Below are 20,214 nucleotides of genomic sequence, written 5' to 3' on the forward strand. Positions count from 1 at the left end.
TATTGAAGTGTTAGATGTCTAAACTGTATCCTTTGTTCAGTGAAATCCAAGTGTGACAATTCCTGCTTGCAGTCAGTGGGAGGTGGGCACCCAGCTTCCTACACAGAAATATGTCTTTGGGGTTTGAGACTACAAAGGGGGACTGTTTTGAGCACTGTAACAATATATCAGCTGATTTTTAAAAATTGAATTCAGTTATCTGAGGTCAGAAATGCTTTAGGTTCAAAAATGAAAATGCAAAAGAATTTTCCCAGATATTTGGCTCTCACTGTTTATTTTTACAGATCCTTTATAGGAAAATAAATTCCTCCTCTAGTGCCTTAGATGTTGTTCCTATAAATATTCTCAGTATTTACAGAGTCAGGAGTTTGAAGTTTGGTAAGGAACAGATGTTGTAATCCATCAGTGGGATTATATTTTTAAAACTGGTGGAATAAACTGCTGGCTTGGATGCTCTGGGTGTCAGGTAGAGCATGTGTGTTTGTCCTTACCTGTGTGCTCTGTTTTACCTGGCGTGCTTGGATCTGGGTTTTTTGTGAATTAAAGGTTTTTGAAACGTCTGTGACGGGTTGTTCCACATGATGGGAAGGTTCTGGGTTTAACACTTTTTTTTTCCCCCTTCTTTCTAACAACTGGTCAGACTGTTCATTGCTGTAAATGGCATTATCATGTATAATTTGACCCTAATTTTTTTTAAACTTGATGCTAAAGCTACACCTTTAAAGCTATGACTGAGGTTGGTAATTTTTGTACTTGTAACCTGCACTTTTCTTTAGGTGGTATCGTCATGGAACTCCTAAAATCACACCCGTGGTCATAAGCAAGGGATGTGTTATACCTGTGAAAGCACAGACCTGGTATTGGGGGAAGCTGGAGAAGGGTCATTGTAGCTCAGAATTTAGAATCTAGGATAAAACCAGGCTGTTCTGTCAAGCCTTACTCTCCAAAAGTTTATTTTTTGGAAAGTAGGAAGGCAGCCCAAACCACCAGGGTGCATGTGAGAGGTCAGGAGCAGATACTTAACAGTCTTCCATGGAGATAGTTGGATCTTTGTGATAGGTTCATTGGGGCAGCCCTTCAAAAGGGATGCTGAAAATCTCCTCTTGGGAAGAAGTTTTAAGCTGTGTGTTCCCCCAGACCCTCAGTGGTCAGCACTGTGTCAGCACACAGTACCTGTGTGCCACCACTGTTCCTGCTGGGACAGAGCTGCTGCTGGGCTTGGATGGGTGAGATTTGCATAAGGAAGCATTACAGGGATTTGCTGGATTAATGGGAAAAGCCCTTGTTTGTTGGATCCTCGGGTGCAGGAGGAAGTTGGCACCTCAGTGCCACAGGTGCTGGCCGTGGTCCAGCTCCTGCCCCACCGTCAGCCAGAGGCAGTTCTGTCTTTCAGTGGGAAGGGGGATATTTTTCCACATGGCATCGTGTTCCCACCAGGTAAGAAACTGTGAGTGGCTGACACGGTGCTTTTGGGCCCCAATCCTTTCCTGTTGGAAATGCTATCATTTTCTCCTAAGTATTTCTGTTTTAATGGAAGTGGTGAAGAAATTGTGTTCTTGCCAACAGAGGGCTTCAGAAAACATGATTTGATTACAGTAGAGCATTTTATTTTCTTTTTGCTCCAAGCTATGGGAAACTGATAAGAAAATTCAAACTGTTTTCTTGAACTCTTCCTAGTTACCCATGTAATTATCTTAGAACCCTTGGAAATAATCCCTTCTTCTATGAAATCTCGATCCTTACAGGGTAAATTTATTAAGCAGCGCTGTGTTTCTTTGCTGGGGGCTGTTTATTTTGGAGTGGCTGGGCCAGGAGGAAAGGGAAGGAGAAATCCTTCAAACCTTCCCTTCCCAGCAGGCCCTGTAAACATGAAAAAAAAGGGAGAAAAGGAGGGGAGGGAGAAGAAATCTCACCTGTGCCTCCTCTGCCAGCAGCTGGCAGAGAAACCCAGAGAGCTGGGTGGTGAGTGGGGCAGGCACCCATAGAGACATGGCGTGGTTTGGGTTGGAAGGACCTTTAAAGGTCATGAAATCCACCCCCCTGCCATGGGCAGGGATGCCTTCCACTGGACCAGGTTGCTCCAAGCCCCATCGAGCCTGGCCTCGAACACTTCCAGGGATGGCACAGCCACAGCTGCTCTGGGCAACCTGTGCCAGGGCCTCCCCATCCTCATCATAAAAAAACCTTCTTCCTTAGATCTCATCTCAATTGTATTTCTTTTTTCAACTAATTTCTTTCAGTTGAAAACCACCATCCCTGGTCCCACCTCGCTGCAGTTCAGTGGCTCCTTCTGCTCTTCCCCAAGGCCACCTTCCAAGCTGACCCTGAGGGCACTGACAGAAAGAGCTGCAGGGATCAGAGAAGGATGCTGATGCTGGGGCAAGAGGATTTTTCCCTGTGCAACCTCCCAGCCCTTTGTCACTTGGGCATATGAAGTCCCAGATATTGTTCTCAGGGTGTTGGATATGAATCTGCTTTCTATTGTCCCCATTTCTCCCTGTCTTTTTGACAGCACCCTAAAGTAAAACAGCAGGGTTGTTCTTGACTGGTGCCAGTCCCAGCCCTTCCTGTGTGGGACTGCACATCTTCTGCACCATCCCTGAAGGACATCACTGAAGTTCTTGATGTCTTTGCTTACAACCTCTGTGTCTACAGGGAAACCTCACTGCTTTGCTCCTGGAGCTTTTCCAGGGCTGGTATCTGTGCCTAAAGACCAGGTAGATTGCACTAGAACTTGCAGATGGCTTTTAGAGGTGTCATTACTCCTTTCTTTTCATCATCTCCTTGCTTTTTTCGCCCTTTCAGAAACCTTGCAGGAGGTCTGATCACAGAATGATCTCATGGCAGGTACAAGTAAACCAGAACAGCCCAATGGATACCCATAGGCAACATTTGCAGGCTGAGGTGATTCCCAGATTCCAGGCATTTTGGCTACTCAGGTGCTCTTAGGGCTGAGTGACCTGGAGATTTCTAGAGAAGTTGCTTTAAAATGTCCCAAAAGCCCAGTTCTTGTGTGTCCTCTGTAGTGCTGGTGGGATCTCTGGAGCACTTGATTTCCAGTATCTTTATTCAGTCTTGGGAGATTCGTGGAAGAACGTGATCCCTTAGGGTGACAGTGATTTTTCATTGCCTTCTGTGAGGTGAGATGCACCTCAGCAGGCAGCCCAGCTGGGCTTTTGCACCACAACCCGCTCTTTGGCCTTTACTCTGAAGAGATTTGCACCTCAGATCCCAGGAGACAGGGCTCTGATGCCATATGGAGAAGGAATATTCAATCATTCCCTGCCTCTTTGTCCTGTTTCTCAGCCTCCTTGACAGCTCAGTGGTGGCCCCAGGGAAAAGGCTTTGCATGAAGACAGATTGAGTGACTCCCACATGCTCTGGGCTGTGCAGAGATGCTGTCCCTCACCATGAAAAGGTCAAGACAGAACTACAGCCATCAGGCTGTACAACACTGAAAGGCCTTGGACAACCTTCCTGTTGCGGGGAGGATTTTGGCTCAGATCTTTCTTCCTTGGCACCTTCATAGATCAAAAAGAGGGCAGAGAAAATCATCCTGAGCACCCAGGATGGACTCTGCAGCGTGTTGACCGTGTCCCCCTCACCCCTTCAACCCCAAAGCGCAGGGTCAAGTCATCTGCCTTTGATTCTCCTGGAAGGGCAGCAGGACTCTGGGCAATAACAGTCTTTTTTGGACTTCCTTGAAAGGTAAATGCCAAGTGTTTCAAGAGCCTGAAACTGTGCCTTAGTTTGTGTATAAACCTTGGGAGCTCTGGCATCAGGTAGAGCCGGAGGTAAGGCTTTGTTGGCTTGAAAAGCCTCCTGGACAGCGATGCCAGCAAGTCTTGGCACTTATTTCTGCATGGGGAAGATCCGTGATTTCAACTTCCAAGTCACTGTCCACAGCAGCCCAGCCATTAACTAGAGTGGCCCAACGTGGGGAAAGGTGAACAAGCTGGAAAAATCAAAGGGCCCGTGGTGGACTCTGCTTCCTTCTTCTTCTTTTGGCTTCTGCTCCTGCTTCTGGCACTCTCAGACACCCGTGTTTGTGTTGAGTGAGTCTCCAGCTTTGAGCCCTCGTGCCAAGGTACTCCAAGGTTTAGTTATCTTACCATCATCTTCCTTCCAGTCAGTAAAATACACTTAAACCCTTTGAAGTAGTGGGTTTCAGTGCACTTCAGTTGACTTTTCAAAGAAAGCTCCCAGCGTGCCACATCACTTCTCAGCTTGTTTTTTTGGTTTTTTTACAGTTTATGTAAATTTGAGGAGGCCAGACAGTAACGGAGGGAGATTAAAAAGTTCCCACAAGGCAAATCAGGGTGTGAACTTGCAGAGCATCAGCTAATTTGCCATAACTGCCCATGTGTGTGCTCCTACCCTGATCCCTTCAGCAATACCACTTACCTCTCATTTCCTTCGGGCTCAGAGGATATACATGAGCAGTTACTTCAGTCTCATGGATGTGTAGCAAGTTACAGCCTATCTCACCCCAAGGTGATTTATTCATCTGTCTGTATCCTCAGTAATCAAGCCACCATCTTATGGAAAGATTGCCTCTCATTTATTTATGTCTGGCCTTATAACTTCAAACTAAGTTGCTAGTGTGTCTTAATTTTCTCCATCTGTGAAAACAGATGCTGTTTATTTTGGATGATTTGCCAAGGGAGCCCAATTGCTGGGGCTTGTTACGGGAGTCAGAGTTGCTGTTGCTCCGTGGCAGTGCTGGGCTCGTGGTCTCACAGGCACTCCCAATGAGCCCTGGCATCTGCCAGGCTCCCTGTCCCCCTCCAAGGTGCCCGTGGAGACTGGGGCTCTGGGATTGTTTTCCTCAATATTCACTGCAGGGATTTAACCTGCAGCTTTGGAAGGGCACGAGGCCGAAGGGGCTGTTCACAGTGAAAGAAGTGTGAGATTCATCTGAATCTTTTATTCTCAGTTTAGGACTGTTGTTTTCACTCTGTGTGAGGCACCTTCGTTCTCACCACGTGGCCTGTCCACACGCAGACCCTTTATGTTATTTCCAGGAAGACACATCCCATGGCAGTGTCGCCCATGGCTGTGCTCCTCCAGCAGTGGGTTGGAGGAACATTTAGACTTCCCAGAACAGACATCTTCTTTAGATCACATCCTTTGAGCAGAGGCTCTTTCTGATCACTCATTCAGTTTGGGGCAAGATACCACTGAATCATCAAATGGTTTGGGTTGGAAGAGACCTTTAAAGGTCACCAAGTCCATGGGCAGGGACACCTTCCACTGGATCAGGTTGCTCAGAGCCACATCCAGACTGGCCTTGAGCACTTCCAGGGGTGGGAATAGTCCAGCCTCAGCTTCTCATTTCCTGTGTATCAGACAAGGATAAATTGGACCTTCCTGTGCCTGCCAAGGGGGCACTGGAGCGTGGCACCAGCCAAGGTAGGTGGCTTCTGCCAGCGTGTCCTGCCCAGTTGCTGCACTACTTCACTTTTCTTTGTGAGGCAATGGCAATGTCAGGCCCAGTTTCTCCACCACCTCAAAAGACAGAGTTTGAGGCTAAAGTTACCGTTCTTTAAAACTCAGTTTCCCCAGGGCTTCACCTTCTTTGTCCCATTATCTTCTGCAGTACCTCTCCATCTTCTGAGGTATTTGCACATCTGAGGGGTCAGAGCAAAGGTTTTCCAGCGCAGCAGCTCAGGGAAGACAAAGGTAGATTTCCTTTTGCTGGATCTCAATGCCAGAGCTGACCTGCCTTCCTGGGAGAGCCGTCCCCCCGCTGCTGGAGGTGAAGAGTCGCTGGCAGAGAAGTGACGAACTCGCGGGTGGTCACGGCCCCTTTGAAAAAAGAAAGTTATGATTAAAAAAAACCCACCAAAGCCCCGCTGTGAAGAGTGACACTGGTAGAGGGATGAGAGAGAAACTGTGCATTTGGTTGCTTTCAGTGTTAGAGGTGGGTCCAGTCTTTTCTCTTTTTGTGGATGGTTTGTAGAAGACTGGCCAAGGCCGAGTGAAACCTAAGGGAAGGAAGGATGCAGATTCCTTTAAAACTGGGAGATGTGTTTCTTTGGTCAGCCCTTTTTCTCTCAAGCAAATTGAAAAACTCAGTCCATGTAACTCAAAAGCCAAAAGTTACATGACTTTTAAGCAAGAGACGGACCCAGGAGGTGGGACCCAGGGCTTGGGTCACCTTCTGCAGGATGCCAAAGCTCAGCTCAGAGGATTTTTTGGGCAGGGTGGGAGGCCAGGGAACATGTCCTGCCCCAGGCAGCCTCCACTCTGCTCCCAGCGTGGTGCAGCCTGGGCACAATGCTCAGCCCTGCCTTGTGCAGGATTGGGCCCCACAGCCCCTGTTTGGCCAGTAATAGCTCCCCAATTACACTTTAATGCAATTTAAAAAGGCTGCCAATTGAATAATTAACCGTAGGGAAGAGGTTTTCTTCTTTCCAAATCTTGTTAATGCAAATATTTTGCATCAGGCCACCCATGTTTTGGAGCAGGCAGCAACTCCCAATTCCTGGAGAAACACTGACCTCCAGTGGGATGTGCCTTTACCACAACCACTTCTGCTCGATCTTGAGCCTTTTATTGGGGGCTATAAACTAAATATGGAGAGGGGAGAAAAAATAAATCCGTGGTTTGTGTTCAAAGCATGAATCACCTCCACTTCCCTGCAGGAAGCCTTGATCCTTCCAAATAACATGGATAGGACAGGAGGAATGGCTTTAAACTGAAAGAAGTTTATCCAATCTAGTTTTAGATTGGATATTGGGAAGAAATTCTTCCTTGTGAGGTTGTTGTGGCCCTGGCACAGGTTGCCCAGAGAAGTTGTGGCTGCCCCATCCCTGGAAGTGTCCAAGGCCAGGTTGGACAGGGCTTGGGCCGGTTTAGTGGAAGGTGTCCCTGCCCATGGCAGAGGTGTTGGAATGAGATGGTCTTTAAGGTCCTTTGCAACTCAAACCACTCTGTGATTCTGTGATATGAACATAGAAATTGTGTTTCATATAATGGAATTGTTTAGATTGAAAAAGACTTAGGATCATTGAGCCCAAGCGTTATCCCACTGCTGCCACCACTGTCCTCAGGTGCCATGTCTACACAAAAAAGGGGGGAATTTGCCCCAGCAAAGCCCCTGCTTCCTGGGAAAGCAGCATTGGCTTCAGGCATCACTTTTTTCAAGCCTCCATTGCTGCTGCTCTCAGTCCAATCCTTTGGCCAGGGCATCACACCCCGTGCAAGGACCCCCCTCCACAGCCAGTTTTGGAGTGTGCAGATTGGCTGCCAGCCTGGCAGGGCTGGGTGAGCTGGAATTGAGCTGCACCCACATTACACCCCTCATCTGAAGGCTTCAGAGAGGGTAGGAGCCCTGGGGGTGCAACAGCCTGCCCTCATTGCCCCCCCAGCTCGGCTGCTCCCCAGGCACCCTCTGCATTTCTTGCTCCCTGGCTGTTGATAAATGAGGATTTTTTTTTTTTTTTTTTTTTTTTTTTGCCTTCCAGCTGTCTGGAATTCAGGGGAATAATTACAACAGGAATTATCAGGGAGGGACTGGAACAGCTGGAGCCTGAGCTTTCACCCACCTGGAAACCCAGGCACAGAGGGACGTATCCTGCGTCCCTGCAGTGGAGATGCTGGTGGTGCAGAGCACCAGCTCTGAACCTGGAGCTGAGCAGGTTTTTCAGCCAGGGAGAGGCCCAGACATTGCTGGCAGCAAGGGAGAAGGTGAAACAGGTCTATTTCTGCTGCAGGACAGTTCAGGGATGGATTTGCCAACGGAGCACGGAGCTTGCCCTGCGGTGCTGGTCCTGTGCCTCTTGCTGTAGCTGAATTTTGGCCCCAGCACATCTCTCTGTTGCTTCACATCTGGGCTGGGGTTATGTGAGGGGAATGAGAGGTTTTTGTTTTGCTCCTGGAGCATTCCAGCAGCGCCTGTTGTGGTTTAGGGTGTGGGTTTTACTCTGGGGGGCAACTGGAGAGAGGGTTCCTTTGTAGAAAATTGGCTGAGCAGGGATGCTGGGGGCTGCACAGCCTGACCCAGCTCCTGAGGGCAGGAATGGTCCCACCTGAGCCCCTCCTGGGAGGTGTCCTCCACCCTGCTATAGCCCCCCATAGTCACCATCCACCCCATGAGTGCCTGTCCCAGCTCTCACAGCCGGGGATGTGCTGCCCAGAGCCTCTTCCATCACACCTTTCTCGTGCAGACCTGGGATTCCATTTGTGGGCCTTATCCCTCTCCATGTCCCCCTGCTCTGCCCAGCGAGGACGCTGCCAGGTACCCCTGGGGCACTAAAAATACCTTGCTGATACCTTTGAAGCAGCTGTACAGGTAGCTGCCTGCTCCCATTGCCCCTGGCACTGGGACATGGCGCTGGTCCTGCCCAGGGACTGTGCCCACCCTGAGGCATCACCAAGGTGGGAGGGACCCCTGGTGCTGAGCAGGGATTGCTGGTGTGCCCTCAGAAATGAGGAGAGAAGGGGGTTGCTGCCCATGAGTTGGCTCTGGTGCTCCAGGTGGGGGTTTCTCAGCTTTTTGGTGTCAGCTTGGCACAGTGAGGGGTTTTGGCCCCCCCGGGTGACAGCCCTGGCTCTGTTTTCCAGTGCGCTGTGCAGAGCTGCAGATCCAGCTGACAGAGGCCGTGTCCACGCTGGCTGGACAAAAGGAGCTCGTGGCCAAGCTGGAGCACGACCTCAGCACCATCCAAGCCCTGTCTGCCGTGCACCGCCCGGATGCAGAGGTAACCCCAGCCCTGGCAGCGGGCAGGGACCACTCCAGATGGCCCCAGGGGTTGGCTGTCACCGCTGCAGGGGTGTTTACCTTCTCTTTTTTTCCCCTTCTTTTTTTTTTTCTTCCTCTTCTTTCTTCCTGACAACTCACCCAGCAGAGGTTTTCATCGTGCCCTTGCACTGGGGTGGGAGGGGGTGGTGGCAGTGGCATCCAGGAACCATCCAGCCCTTCTTCCCAGGCAAAGGCTGGGATTTGAGGTGGAACACCAACCTCTCCATGTTGTCTCAGTGTTGATCCTTGCAGAGTGGCTCGTGGGTGCAGGTGTCGGGGCAGTAGCAGTGTCCAGGAGGGGTTTGCTTTGTCCAGGCACCTTTGGGTGGGTGGGAAATGCTCAATCCCTTCTGCTTGTGCTGCCCAGGGTGCTGCCAGCCCCAGCCTGGAGAAGATCCCTGAGCCCATCAAGGAGGCCACAGCCCTGTTTTACGGTGAGAGGGGGGTGCAAAGCTGGGGCTGTGCTGGGGGGGACACCCTGGTGCCAGAGGCAGGGTGTCACCTCTCCAAGGTGTGAGGGTGCTCTGGAGACAGCACAGGCATCACCTGCCCAGCATGTCCTTCACTGGGACCAGTGATGGGTTTCCCATGCTGGGCATGGCTCATCCATCCTCCAGCTGCTCCCAAGGTGGTGCAGCAGGCACGTGCCAGGCCTGGCTCTGTGCTGAGCTGGTGAACCCAGGCTGAACCAAACACCCTGTGCTCTGCCTCCTGCTCCTCCCACACCAAACCCCTCCAGAGACAGCGAGTGAAACATTTCCTTTACATCAGCTCCTGTGCTGAGGTCTGCAGGAGAAAATGAATCGAAAACAAATAACTCCTGGCTCCTCTAGAAAAAAAAAAACAAAAAACAAAAACACTTTCTTTCCTTTTTTTATTTTCTTTTTGTTGTTGTTGTTGGTTTGGGTTTTTTGGGGCGTTTTGTTCTGGCTTTTTTGTTTTGTTTTGTTTTGAAAGGTTCTGAAAACACACGATAAACAATATCACAGCAACAGTCCCACCAAGCCAAACAACCTGCAGCCACCCATCCTGCTCTATGAATAGCTGCTCTGTGCAGCCAGTTGAGTCATGGCCTTGGGGACATATTTCTCCTTGGCCCTGGATGCCTCCCACTGCCGGGAAGGAAGAGCAGGAAGGATTTCCCACAGACCCCCCAGGCACCCAGAGAGCCCCATCGTGGGGGGCAACCATGTGGGGCACCCCAAATTGGGTTCCCAGGCACAGCAAGCTGGTGATGGCTGCAGGGTCAGGGTAGGGGAGAGAAGAGTGGAGATGGAGAGCCTGGTTGTGGCTCTCAGGCTCTTTTTATGGCTGCAACTGCTGCAGAAGCTACAGGAGAGAGTCTGGCAGGGATGGGAAGGGTTGTGGTCAGGGAAAGGCAGCCATGGGTTGTACCAAATAATGCAATTGGTTTTCCTGTGCATTTCCAGGATAAGTCCATAAAAATGAAAAAAAACACATCCAAACCATAAATTAGTCCATGTTGCAGTAACTGTATACAGGAGTTTATCTGGGTGCTCCCAAAGTCCCTCAGTGTCACAGGGAGGATCCCTGGGGTGGATGGTGGGCATCTGCCGGGTCATCTCTCATGCCAAATCTTGTCCACAGGTCACCCTCCATCCCCTGGCACCTCATTCCCTGAGGGGCAGGTGGACTCACTCCTCTCCATCATCTCCAGCCAGAGGGAACGCTTCCGGGCCAGGAACCAGGAGCTGGAGGGGGTATGTCTGGTGGGGAGGGGGCTGTGGGGGCTGCAGGACCTGGGGCTGCTGCTTTAGTGACCTGCAGGGAGTTTAGTATCAGCCACTGCAAGGAAGAGGAAAATATATTCTTGCTGTGAGCAGGCCCAAAGCCTCCCCCAGCCCATCCGTGTTGCTCCAGTTTGAGAGCAGGTCCAAATGCCTGTTGCCTCGTGTGTGTTTGGCCACCTGGCACAGCATTTGGGGGGTGCCATGGAGAAAGCACGTAGGGAATGTGGTTTGGGGTAAAAATCCAAACTGAAGGGCAGCTCAGAACAACCTTTTCAAAGCCATCAGGTTGGCTTTGGACCTCGGCTGCCCCAGCCCTCCTTTGGGCACGGAGGGATGTGGTTCTTCGTGGTTCTTCGTGGTTCAGGGCTGGGAGCCCCACTCTGCCACACTCGGGGCAGTTTCGATTTGGGAGAAATTGTAATTCAAAGCCAGGGGATTTTCATTCCTGAGAAGGGACTGAACCCTGGCTGGATGCACCAGATCACCCCCAGCTCCTGCCTCCCACCCAGTTAGATCCCATTTTCCCCTCCTTGCTGCAGGAGAACCGGATGATGCAGCACACGGTGCACGCGCTCCAGAGCGAGCTGGACAACCTCAGAGCTGACAACATCAAGCTCTACGAGAAGATCAAGTTCCTGCAGAGCTACCCTGGCCGGGTGAGTGTCCATCTGTCTGTCTGTCTGTCCATGCTCCAGCTGGGTTCATACACATGGACAATCCCCAGGCTCAGACCGGGCAGCAGGGAAATTGCACAGTACCCACATTCACCTTGCATGGAAGTTGGAAAATGGGAGCTAGTTGGGGTGGAAAAGGGTGCAGTGCTCTGCCCACAGGAGCAGGGACCCAGCCTCTCTGCTGGGAAGGCCGTTTTGAACTGTGCTGGAGGGTGTCTGACATCTTCTAAGCCAGAAGCTCAAATTTCCTCCCTAAAAGAGCTGCTACACCCCACTTTCATCCTCATTGCTGACAGTGTGATGCTCCAGCAGGTAATCACAGATGGTCCTGCCTGACCATGCAGACAGCAGTTAAGCTGGTACCTCCTGCAATAAATCCCTGCAGTTAGAGCCTGGAAAATCATCCTGTCCTACCTGTGCTCATTCCCCACCACCCTGAACTTCTTGTAGCCAGCAGAGAGAGCTCCTCCCTGGCCAGCCAGAAGACAGACAGTCCCAAAAGAGAAGAAACCAGCCCAAAAACATCCCATCAACACCAGGAGGAGGCTAGGGAGGGGAAACAGTCTTAGCTGCAACCTGCTCTGCTCGTGCTGTGTCCCTCGGGAGCTTCACCCCTGGAAATCGTGGGGGTTTTGCAGGCAGGTCAGGCTGCCTGGAAGCTTTCCCTTGCAACCACTTCCCTGGTCAGAGCCAGGCTGTCCTGACCTCGGGCTTTCCTTATAACTGCAAAAGTCCCACTAATGGAGGGGACACCAGTTCCCTGCCCTCCCACCCCCCTCTGTGCTCCCTTCCCGTGCTGCCTGGACCGAGTCTGTTTTATTGACAGATACTTTAATAGCATTTGGGCATGGGAAACTCCTACAGCTGTGAAGGACCTTATTTGGTTCTTTTATTTATGTCTCAGTGATGACGCCAGGTCACCCCCTCTGACATTTTTTCCCGTTTCTCCTGCGGAATATCATACCCATGTTTATCCACGGCCACAAGGCAACCCCTGCATGCCATTGACATGAGCTCAAAGAGCAAAACCCTCCGTGGCAGCAGCGCCGGGGGATTGCATAATTCACCCCCTAATCGGGCATGTGACACGTTAAAAATACTCCCCAGAGATCATTCAATAAGGCCAGGCCGTGGCGAGTTCATCGCCCCTAAATGGGGAGCTGCTCTCACCACGGTGACCTGTGGGATCGGATTGCGGGGTGTAAGGGCATATTTGCTAAAGGTTTACACAGCAGAGTAACAACCAGCCATGGTGGCTGGGCAGGACAACCCACTGCACGCAGGAGCAGGTCCAGAAGGGCCTCGGTGAATGCCTGGCAGGGCAGAGAGGGACAGTGCTGGGCAGAGGGGGTGGATTAGCACCAGAGCCCTTGAGCCAGAGCTTGCACCAGGCTGTGCCCATGCCCATGCCCACGTCCATGCCCATTTCCAGGCTGGGTTTGGGTAGGAATGATGTGGAATCTGCAGTTCTGGTGACCTGCAGAGGCAGTGTTGGAGGAAGGAGGAGCAGAGATGTGCAGGCTGCACGAGCATCCTCAGGGCTTGCTGCTGCCAGGGCTCTACAAGGGGAGCCTCTGTCCCAGGAGAAGGATAAAATCCAGCCTGTCTGAACCCACCCAAATCTTTCACTTCTTTGCACTTCATTTTCCTTGCCCTTTGCCCAGCTAAGAACAGCCCTGTGTTTAAAGAATGATTTCCTCCTCCTAAACCTCTCCCTCCTACATGGCCCAGCAGCAAAGGAATTCAGAGAGGGATTTGCACTAACCCAGGTGGAGCTCTCTGGGGTGACAGAGAGGACAATTATTTCACAGAAAGGGCAAAAAGTAGGGAGTCACAGGAGAAATAAGGAGTCCCCACGGAAGAATCCCTTGATGTAACAACCTGGTCTAGTGGAAGGTGTCCCTGCCCATGGCAGGGGGTTTGGAACTAGATGGCCTTTAAGGTCCCTTCAACCCTAATCATTCTACAATTTTATGAAGAAAGGACTTTGTTCAATAGCTCCTGTTGTGCTTCTCCTTTCCAAAAGGGACAGATGCTGTCTGTCACAGCTCTGGGCTGTGCTGCTCCATCTTTTGGGGGTCATTGCTTCCAAATGAGCAGCCCAGGGGGACTGGGGGGTTGTGTCCCTGTTCTGGGTGTCCACACACCCCTTGCATCCCGGTGCCCACTGGTTCTCACCCTGCCTTTGCTCCCCCAGGGCGGCAGCAGGGATGACACGGAGCAGCGCTACTCCTCCCAGTACGAGGAACGCCTGGACCCCTTCTCCTCCTTCAGCAGGAAGGTATGAAAAGCCCCTGGCACTCTCCTGTCTGCTGTGGGACCATTGCCCAGCTGAAATCCAGGGATAGCGCTCTGAAAGGATAAAACACACTCGAACACCATCCACTTCAAAAAATAAAAAATGAAAGTCACTGTGCCCGGATGATGTCCCCTGTGTCTGGGGGTGGGGGGCAAATAGGAACATCCTGGGGCACAGAGCTCCTTCCCTGGTTTGCAAACCCCAAATTTGGCCCTTTGAGCCTCAAAAATCAGCTTCTTGTACGGTTTCCTTGCAGGAACGCCAGCGGAAGTACCTGAGCCTCAGTCCCTGGGATAAAGCCACGCTGAGCATGGTGAGTGGGCTGCACTGCTATGCACAAGTGGGAGGTGAGAGGATTTTATCCCAGCTCCTGCATGAGGAATGGGGCTGCTGGGCTTGGCCTCAGGCAGTGAGAGGGCCCCATCCCTGCTCCCCCAGGCCGGGGTGCAGATCTCACCGGGCCATGCCGGGGCTCAGTTTAGGAGCAGTCGCTTTCTTCCCTTGCTGCCCAGGGCAGTGGTGGAGTCACCATTCCTGGAGGGATTTAAAAGACATGTAGATGTGGCACCTGGGGACATGGTTTAGTAGTGGCCTTGGCAGTGCTGGGGGAAGAGTTGGACTCGATGATCTTGGGTGTCTTTTCCAACCTACATGATTCTGTGATTCTGTTCTGTGATTCCAAGCACCTCTCCTCTGGTTCGTAGCGTGGCAGGGGAGCTCAGAGCTGCACCCCCAGCTGAGGGCTGACCAGGGGCAAAGCCTCTTTGCTCAGACTGATCTCCCTCATAGGAGACTATGAGGGAGTCCCAGCACCCCACACAACTCAGGAGTAGAAGTGTGAGGGGCTGCAGAGGGTCCCAGGCCCCAGGGGAGATGCTCTGCCTCACACAGCACAGCATCCTCAGGCACACAGTGATTTCTTATTGCATTGTCCATAAAAACCTCTTCACAAGCCCTGATCCTTCCTGCTCTGGTTCTTCCTTCCAAAAAGCATGAGGGAAAATACTGGGGAGCTGTGGTTTCTGCAGCAGCTCCTTGCCTGAGCTGCAGCGGGCAGAAGAGCCGCTGCTGCCACTGCAGGTTTGAGCTGCCATCTCTTAGGGATGAATGCTACTTTCTGAGATAAAAATGCGGTTATTGAGGAAATCTGACTTATATTTGAATTTGAGACATTAGCAGCAGGCTCAGGATTGGGTTTGGGCTGAGTTAACCCCCAGCTCTCCAGCGTAACGGGGGACCGCTGGTCTGCAGCAGCCCCAGAACACAGAAATGTCTTGTAATAAAGGCAGAGTTGTCATTTGCATAAAAACCAAGCAAATGCCAACATGAATATGGATAGTGTGGCGTGCCAGCACCACGGAGAATTAATGAAAGGCATTCACAAAAAAAAAACTGACTTAGGGGAGTTATTCCTTGGGAATATTTAAGAACATAATCTTGTTTGTTACAGCAGCCTCCGCCGTGGCTGTGAATAGCAAAGATGATTTCAGCCCAGAATGGGTTTGGTGGGAGATCTGTGGGTTTTAATGCCAGCTTTGGAAAGCCCGTGTGGTGGTTGGGGAATGTGCTTATGTCCATAATGAGTCCCTGAGTTTTACAGCAGGAATAAAGAGTGGCTGTGAAGGAAGGCAGGCACATCCTTTGCAAGCTGCTCTCCCAGGCTGCGGCTGCTCCTGACTTTGGCTCTTTTGAAGGGATGAACGTGAAGGTTTTCCCATTGGGATCCCAGTGTCATGTGCCAAAAGGGCTCAGACATCATCAGGGGCTGGCTGTGGCCTCTCCAAAATGAGGGGCTTGAGGGCAAATCATCCCAACCCCACAGGGTTTCAGTCCCTGTGTGCTGGCACAGGACTGGCAAAGGTGGAGGGTGACTCTTTCAGGACAGACCTTGCAGAGCCAGAGACAAGGGACACCAGGGCCAGCTTCTGGGAGCAGCCTTGGCTCCACTGCCCTGCAGAGGAAGTGGTGAGAGGATGCTGCAAATCACAAGTTGTTTGAGCTCATGAATTAAAAATGTGCAAGACTTAATTACTGCCGGGGTTTCTCTCTGGAGCAGTGCTGAGCCACAGCAGGCACTGAGTCAGGGCTGGCACAGCAGGAGCAGGTAGAGCTGCTGGAGAAAGTTGAGGTAAAGTAACTTAAAATAACACCCCATGAGAGTTTTCAGTGGGGGAAAGCCCACAGTTTGCAGCCCTGGATTCACCTCGATTTGGGCAATTTTGGGCTGAGAGCATAGGCACTTGTGCAGCCACCTTGAAGGAGCATGACTGCTTGGAGGTGGGCAAAGCATCCCCCCTCAGTGTGTGTTTATATAGGGTCTAGCAGGAACAGGGCCCCAGTCTTGCTGAGGGTCTCTCTGAGCCTGTGCACAGGGAGAAGTGGTTTCCACTGACCCACATTAAAATGGGATTTTCTGTTCTGCTCTTCTGCAGGGGCGGCTCGTCCTGTCCAACAAGACCGCTCGTACCATTGCCTTCTTCTACACCCTGTTCCTGCACTGCCTCGTCTTCCTGGTAAGTGTGGGGGCCACAGGGGGTGGACATCCCGATAAAATGTCTGCTAGCATCCCCTCCAGGGAGAATTTGGGCTTTTTTAGGATGCCATGCCAAGTGAGTGCATTGCAGATGGTGTATCAGTGGTTCCGGAGGCACAGTGCAGACAGGAGTGTGGGCAGCACAACTCAGCAGGCACATGGACGTGCCAATGAATATCCCCCTCAGCTTCATGGGGTGGGAATCCCACCCTGGCTGGGCACAGGCTTGCCCAAGGGCAGGAGCTGGAGGCTGTCTGTGTTTGTGTCATTCCTGGGAACAGCCACAGGACCGTGGTGCCACTGTGCTGGGAGCTCACAGGGCATTCAGTGTATTCCCAAGCTTGTTGGGGAGCAACATTCTGGTTAATTTTTGTGAATCTAATACCATAGCAATTTTAGGAATAAAATACATCCCCCTGAGCCCACACTGCCTGTTTCTAGAGCATGTTCAATTCCATTTTCCTGTGCCTGGGTCCATCCTTAACCTCCTGCCCAGTGGAGTTCAGTTCTGTTTGCTGCCTCTCCGGGGGATGAGCTCTGGCTCTGTTTTACAAAGTATTACACTGTAATACTCTGTATTATTGAGCTCTAGTTCCCCCCATGTTCCTTATGTGTTCTGTGGCTCCAGATTTCCCCAACTGTACATTAGGGTCAAAAATAGAGAAGCAGAGGTTTGGTAGGAATGGAGGCTTGAGCCAGCCTGAATCCCCTGGGAATGTGTCATGATGCAAACTCCTCCTATATCCTTGCACAGTTCCTGGGATTTTATTTGTCATTTCAGGGGGGAAAAAAAGCCAAACAAATCATCAATAATTCAACGATGAAAGGAGATAAAAGACAAATCAGAACAATATTTCTGTCCTGATCTCAAAGTTAAAGTGTTATTTTGGGGAGGAAAGGAGCAAAGGAAATAAAAAGTTAAACATCATTAAAATTTAAAGCTCTAACCTAAAAAAAAAAATAAATAAATAAGGAAAATTCATAAATATTACATGGCTGGAATGATCTTACATCATCTAGACACAAAAGGGCCTGAAATCCAGCACCCAGCACTGCCTGGGCTGGACACACACTGTGTGTCCTGCAGGGGTCTGGATGAAGCTCCATCTCCTCCATCCCCATGGTGGGAGCAATGTCTTTGCCACCGATCCCAGGAGACTTTAATTAATCCTAATTTAGAGCCCTGCTGGTGGGTGTATCACCAGTGTTTTCCTGGTGATAACAACAGTTTACAAATCCCCAAGGCTTGAATGAATCAGTCTGGGATGGGAGGGCTTCTCCCTCTTTCCAAACCCCACCACTGCCTCCTGAGACCACAGCTCTGGAATAAAAACACAGTGCCATGAAAGGAAAAAGGAGCCAAGCCGAGCAGTGCCCTTCCTTAAGCCTGTTCCAAAACACATCTCCATCCATGGGCAGCCTCCAGCTTTACTCTGAACCCCTGTAGCCACAGCAGCACTGCCCCAGCAAAAATAACCCACTGGAAAAGGTCATCCTGGCCATCCTGAGGGCAACCACTGAAACATACTGGGGTTCTCCACACTGGTGATCTTAGGATCATGGTTTGGGTTGGAAGGGACCTTAAAGATCAACCAGTTCCAACCCCCTGCCATGGGCAGGGACACCTTTCACTAGACCAGGTTGCTCCAAGCCCCATCCAACCTGGTGTTGGACACTTCCAGGGATGGGGCAGGCTCAAATTCTCTGGGAAACCTATGCCAAGGGCTCACCCCCCTCACAGGGAAGAATTTCTTCCCAATATCCAATCTAAACCTTCTCTCTTTCCTTTTGAAGCCATTCCCCTTTATCCTGTCGCTCCACGCCCTCATCAAAAGTCCCCCTCCAGGACAGGATGGCAGGGATGGGCTGGCACTGTGGTGACACCGGGTGCTGTGAGGACAGGCAGGGATGGCAGGTGAAAGCAGAGCAGATCACATTCCTTCCCTTGCAGGTGCTCTACAAAACAGCCTGGAGCGAGAGCGTGGGACGGGACTGCACCGCGTTCTGTGCTAAGAAGTGAGTGTGGGGACAGGCTGGCCAGCCCAGCCCTGGGGCTTGGCTTTGGTGGGCAGAGCATGGTGGTTTGCAGCAGACTTTTTGGGCAGCGCTCGGAGCACCTCTGTCCTGGAAACAAGGGCAGTTCATTGGGCTTTAAACCCAATGAGAATGGCCAGGAAAAAAAGTGCACGGAACAAGGCAACCACCTGTGTTCGGTGGGGTGTTCTCCACACCCCTTCCTCTGAGCAGTCCTTGCCCAGGAGAAATCCTGATAAAGGCAAAGGTGATCCTGGAGACCCAGGTCAGATCCATGCTGTGACTCCCTGTGCAGGTCCAGGCACTGCTGCCCGTGGCTGGAGGAGAGCACGGTGCTCATCATTGTGGGTACTGCTTGGATTTGGAGCGGCTCCTGCTCGGCCACAAAAGCACTCTGGTCCTTGCTGCAGGTGAACGTGGCTCTGCTCTTTCCCCAGGTTCGCTGACCACCTCCACAAGTTCCACGAGAACGACACGGGCGACATGTGACAGTGACAGCTGGACACGATGCCACTGGCGCCAGCTCTGTTCCATCCTGCAGCAGGATCTGTCCCTTCTCCCCTTTCAGCTGCTTTACTATAGCTTTGCTTTCTGCTTTGTAGGATGAAGGCAATGATCCCCCCTGCTCCCACCCTTGGAAATCAAAAGCCTCAGCTAAGGGAGAGTTGTTTTGCAGGACACGTTTCCAGCCCTCCCTGGGAGGGCTGCAGCAGTTCCCGTGCCCTCACGGTGTCCCAGAGAGCTCAGTCTCTACCAAAACACGCAGAAAATGCAAGATCAGAGGTGCTCCTCTCAGATCCACATCTCACCCCGTCCTGTTTTGACTCCTATGCAACACTGGGTGGGCTAAATTTAACCAGAAATGGGGGGAAAAGCCAACCTCCTGAACTTGCATTTTCAACTGTTGTGCTGTTTAAGAATTCCTATTTTGCTCTGGCTCTGGGAACCTCCTGCCCATGCTGCTGGGCACCAGCAGATGCTGTTCTTGAACTGGAACCCTCAGTGTGGGAATAGTTAGGACTAGTTAGGACTTAATGGGCACGAATGGAGGTGCTGCTGGTCAGGACTGATCTCACAAGGATGCCCCAGACTCTCCCTGTTGAGGTGTTTCTGACTCCTTTAGGAAACCACAAGTCAAATCAAGCAATTGCTGGTGGCGGGTTTGCCAGGTGATGAACACTGAGCTGCTAATTTGGATTGATTTGGGAAGACAGAGGCAATGGGAGATGCTCCAATTAAAAAGTGCAGGTCCCATCAACCCCCATTCCTGCCTCAGCTCGCTGTGACCGCATGGTGAGGGAAGGTATTAGCTTGTTAACGTGGTCCTCAATTAAAATTCCCCTCTGTAGACAGGAGAATAGCATTGCTTCCAATTAATATTTCATTGCGGATCCAGATCTATTCCCACTCCCGTTGCTGGGAAGCCAGGGCCTCTAACGGAGCGTGCAGGCAGCGATAGGCTTCACATCTGCCACAGGCAGCCCGGGTTTATTTATAGGAGCTGTGGCCTGCGGCAAAATGTAAAATACTCATAAATTGGAGGGAGGGATAAACCCTGAGGGACCAACCTGCACCTGTCCCGCTCAGCACGGGGTAAACCGAGCCTGAACGGAAGGGAGGCACCCACAGATGCCAGCGGGGGTGATGGGGTGATGCTGCCATAGCTGAGACCTCTTTGTAAACTTATCGACTTAAGACATGGGGGAGATGAGCCTTGGCTGTCTGAAATCAGTAGCTGGGAAACGTGATCCAGGGAAGGGTGGGCTGCTTGTTGAGGCTTTGTTGGGAAGGTTAAATTTGCTTTTTTTAGCAGCTGTATGTTCTGTCTTGGAATTGCAAAACTTTTGCAGCTATTCACACTTGTACTCTTCATAAATGACTTAAAATAGATGTCAAGTTCTGCAGGACAAGTGATAAAATAAACTTAGCCATGCATTGACTGGGTGGCTTTTGTGCTCTGCTTCCTTTTTTTTTATGGTTTTTTTTTTTGACTTTTGATATTAAACAACTGAGAAATGTCCTGCTTGAGTCCAAGGGCAGAGTGTGCAGCTAATTTTAGAAACCCATTACAGCAGCTAAAGGCAGTGATGTCTCGCAGCGCCAGGAAGGGCAGGACCTCTGTCCCTGTGTGCTGGAGTTGGTGTCCCAGCTGCCATGAATACAGGCATCCCACAGGC

At 51.2% G+C, this 20,214-nt stretch overlaps 1 protein-coding gene across 1 annotated transcript in view; it reads left to right on the top strand.

The window, feature by feature from the left end:
• CUX1 (cut like homeobox 1) overlaps window positions 1-19,976 on the top strand; it is a 271,634-nt gene extending 251,658 nt beyond the window's left edge. The window contains exons 15-23 of the mRNA XM_064677787.1: window positions 8,569-8,705; window positions 9,114-9,180; window positions 10,355-10,467; window positions 11,037-11,153; window positions 13,369-13,452; window positions 13,727-13,783; window positions 15,903-15,983; window positions 17,955-18,019; window positions 18,475-19,976. Of these exons, the coding sequence (XP_064533857.1) occupies window positions 8,569-8,705; window positions 9,114-9,180; window positions 10,355-10,467; window positions 11,037-11,153; window positions 13,369-13,452; window positions 13,727-13,783; window positions 15,903-15,983; window positions 17,955-18,019; window positions 18,475-18,526 (773 nt within the window). The 3' untranslated portion in view covers window positions 18,527-19,976. The remainder of the gene's footprint in view (window positions 1-8,568; window positions 8,706-9,113; window positions 9,181-10,354; window positions 10,468-11,036; window positions 11,154-13,368; window positions 13,453-13,726; window positions 13,784-15,902; window positions 15,984-17,954; window positions 18,020-18,474) is intronic.
• The last annotated feature ends 238 nt before the right edge of the window (window positions 19,977-20,214 follow it).

The sequence above is a fragment of the Pseudopipra pipra genome, chromosome 21 (genome assembly GCF_036250125.1).
Source record: "Pseudopipra pipra isolate bDixPip1 chromosome 21, bDixPip1.hap1, whole genome shotgun sequence".
In the NCBI taxonomy this organism is placed as follows: Eukaryota; Metazoa; Chordata; class Aves; order Passeriformes; family Pipridae; genus Pseudopipra; species Pseudopipra pipra.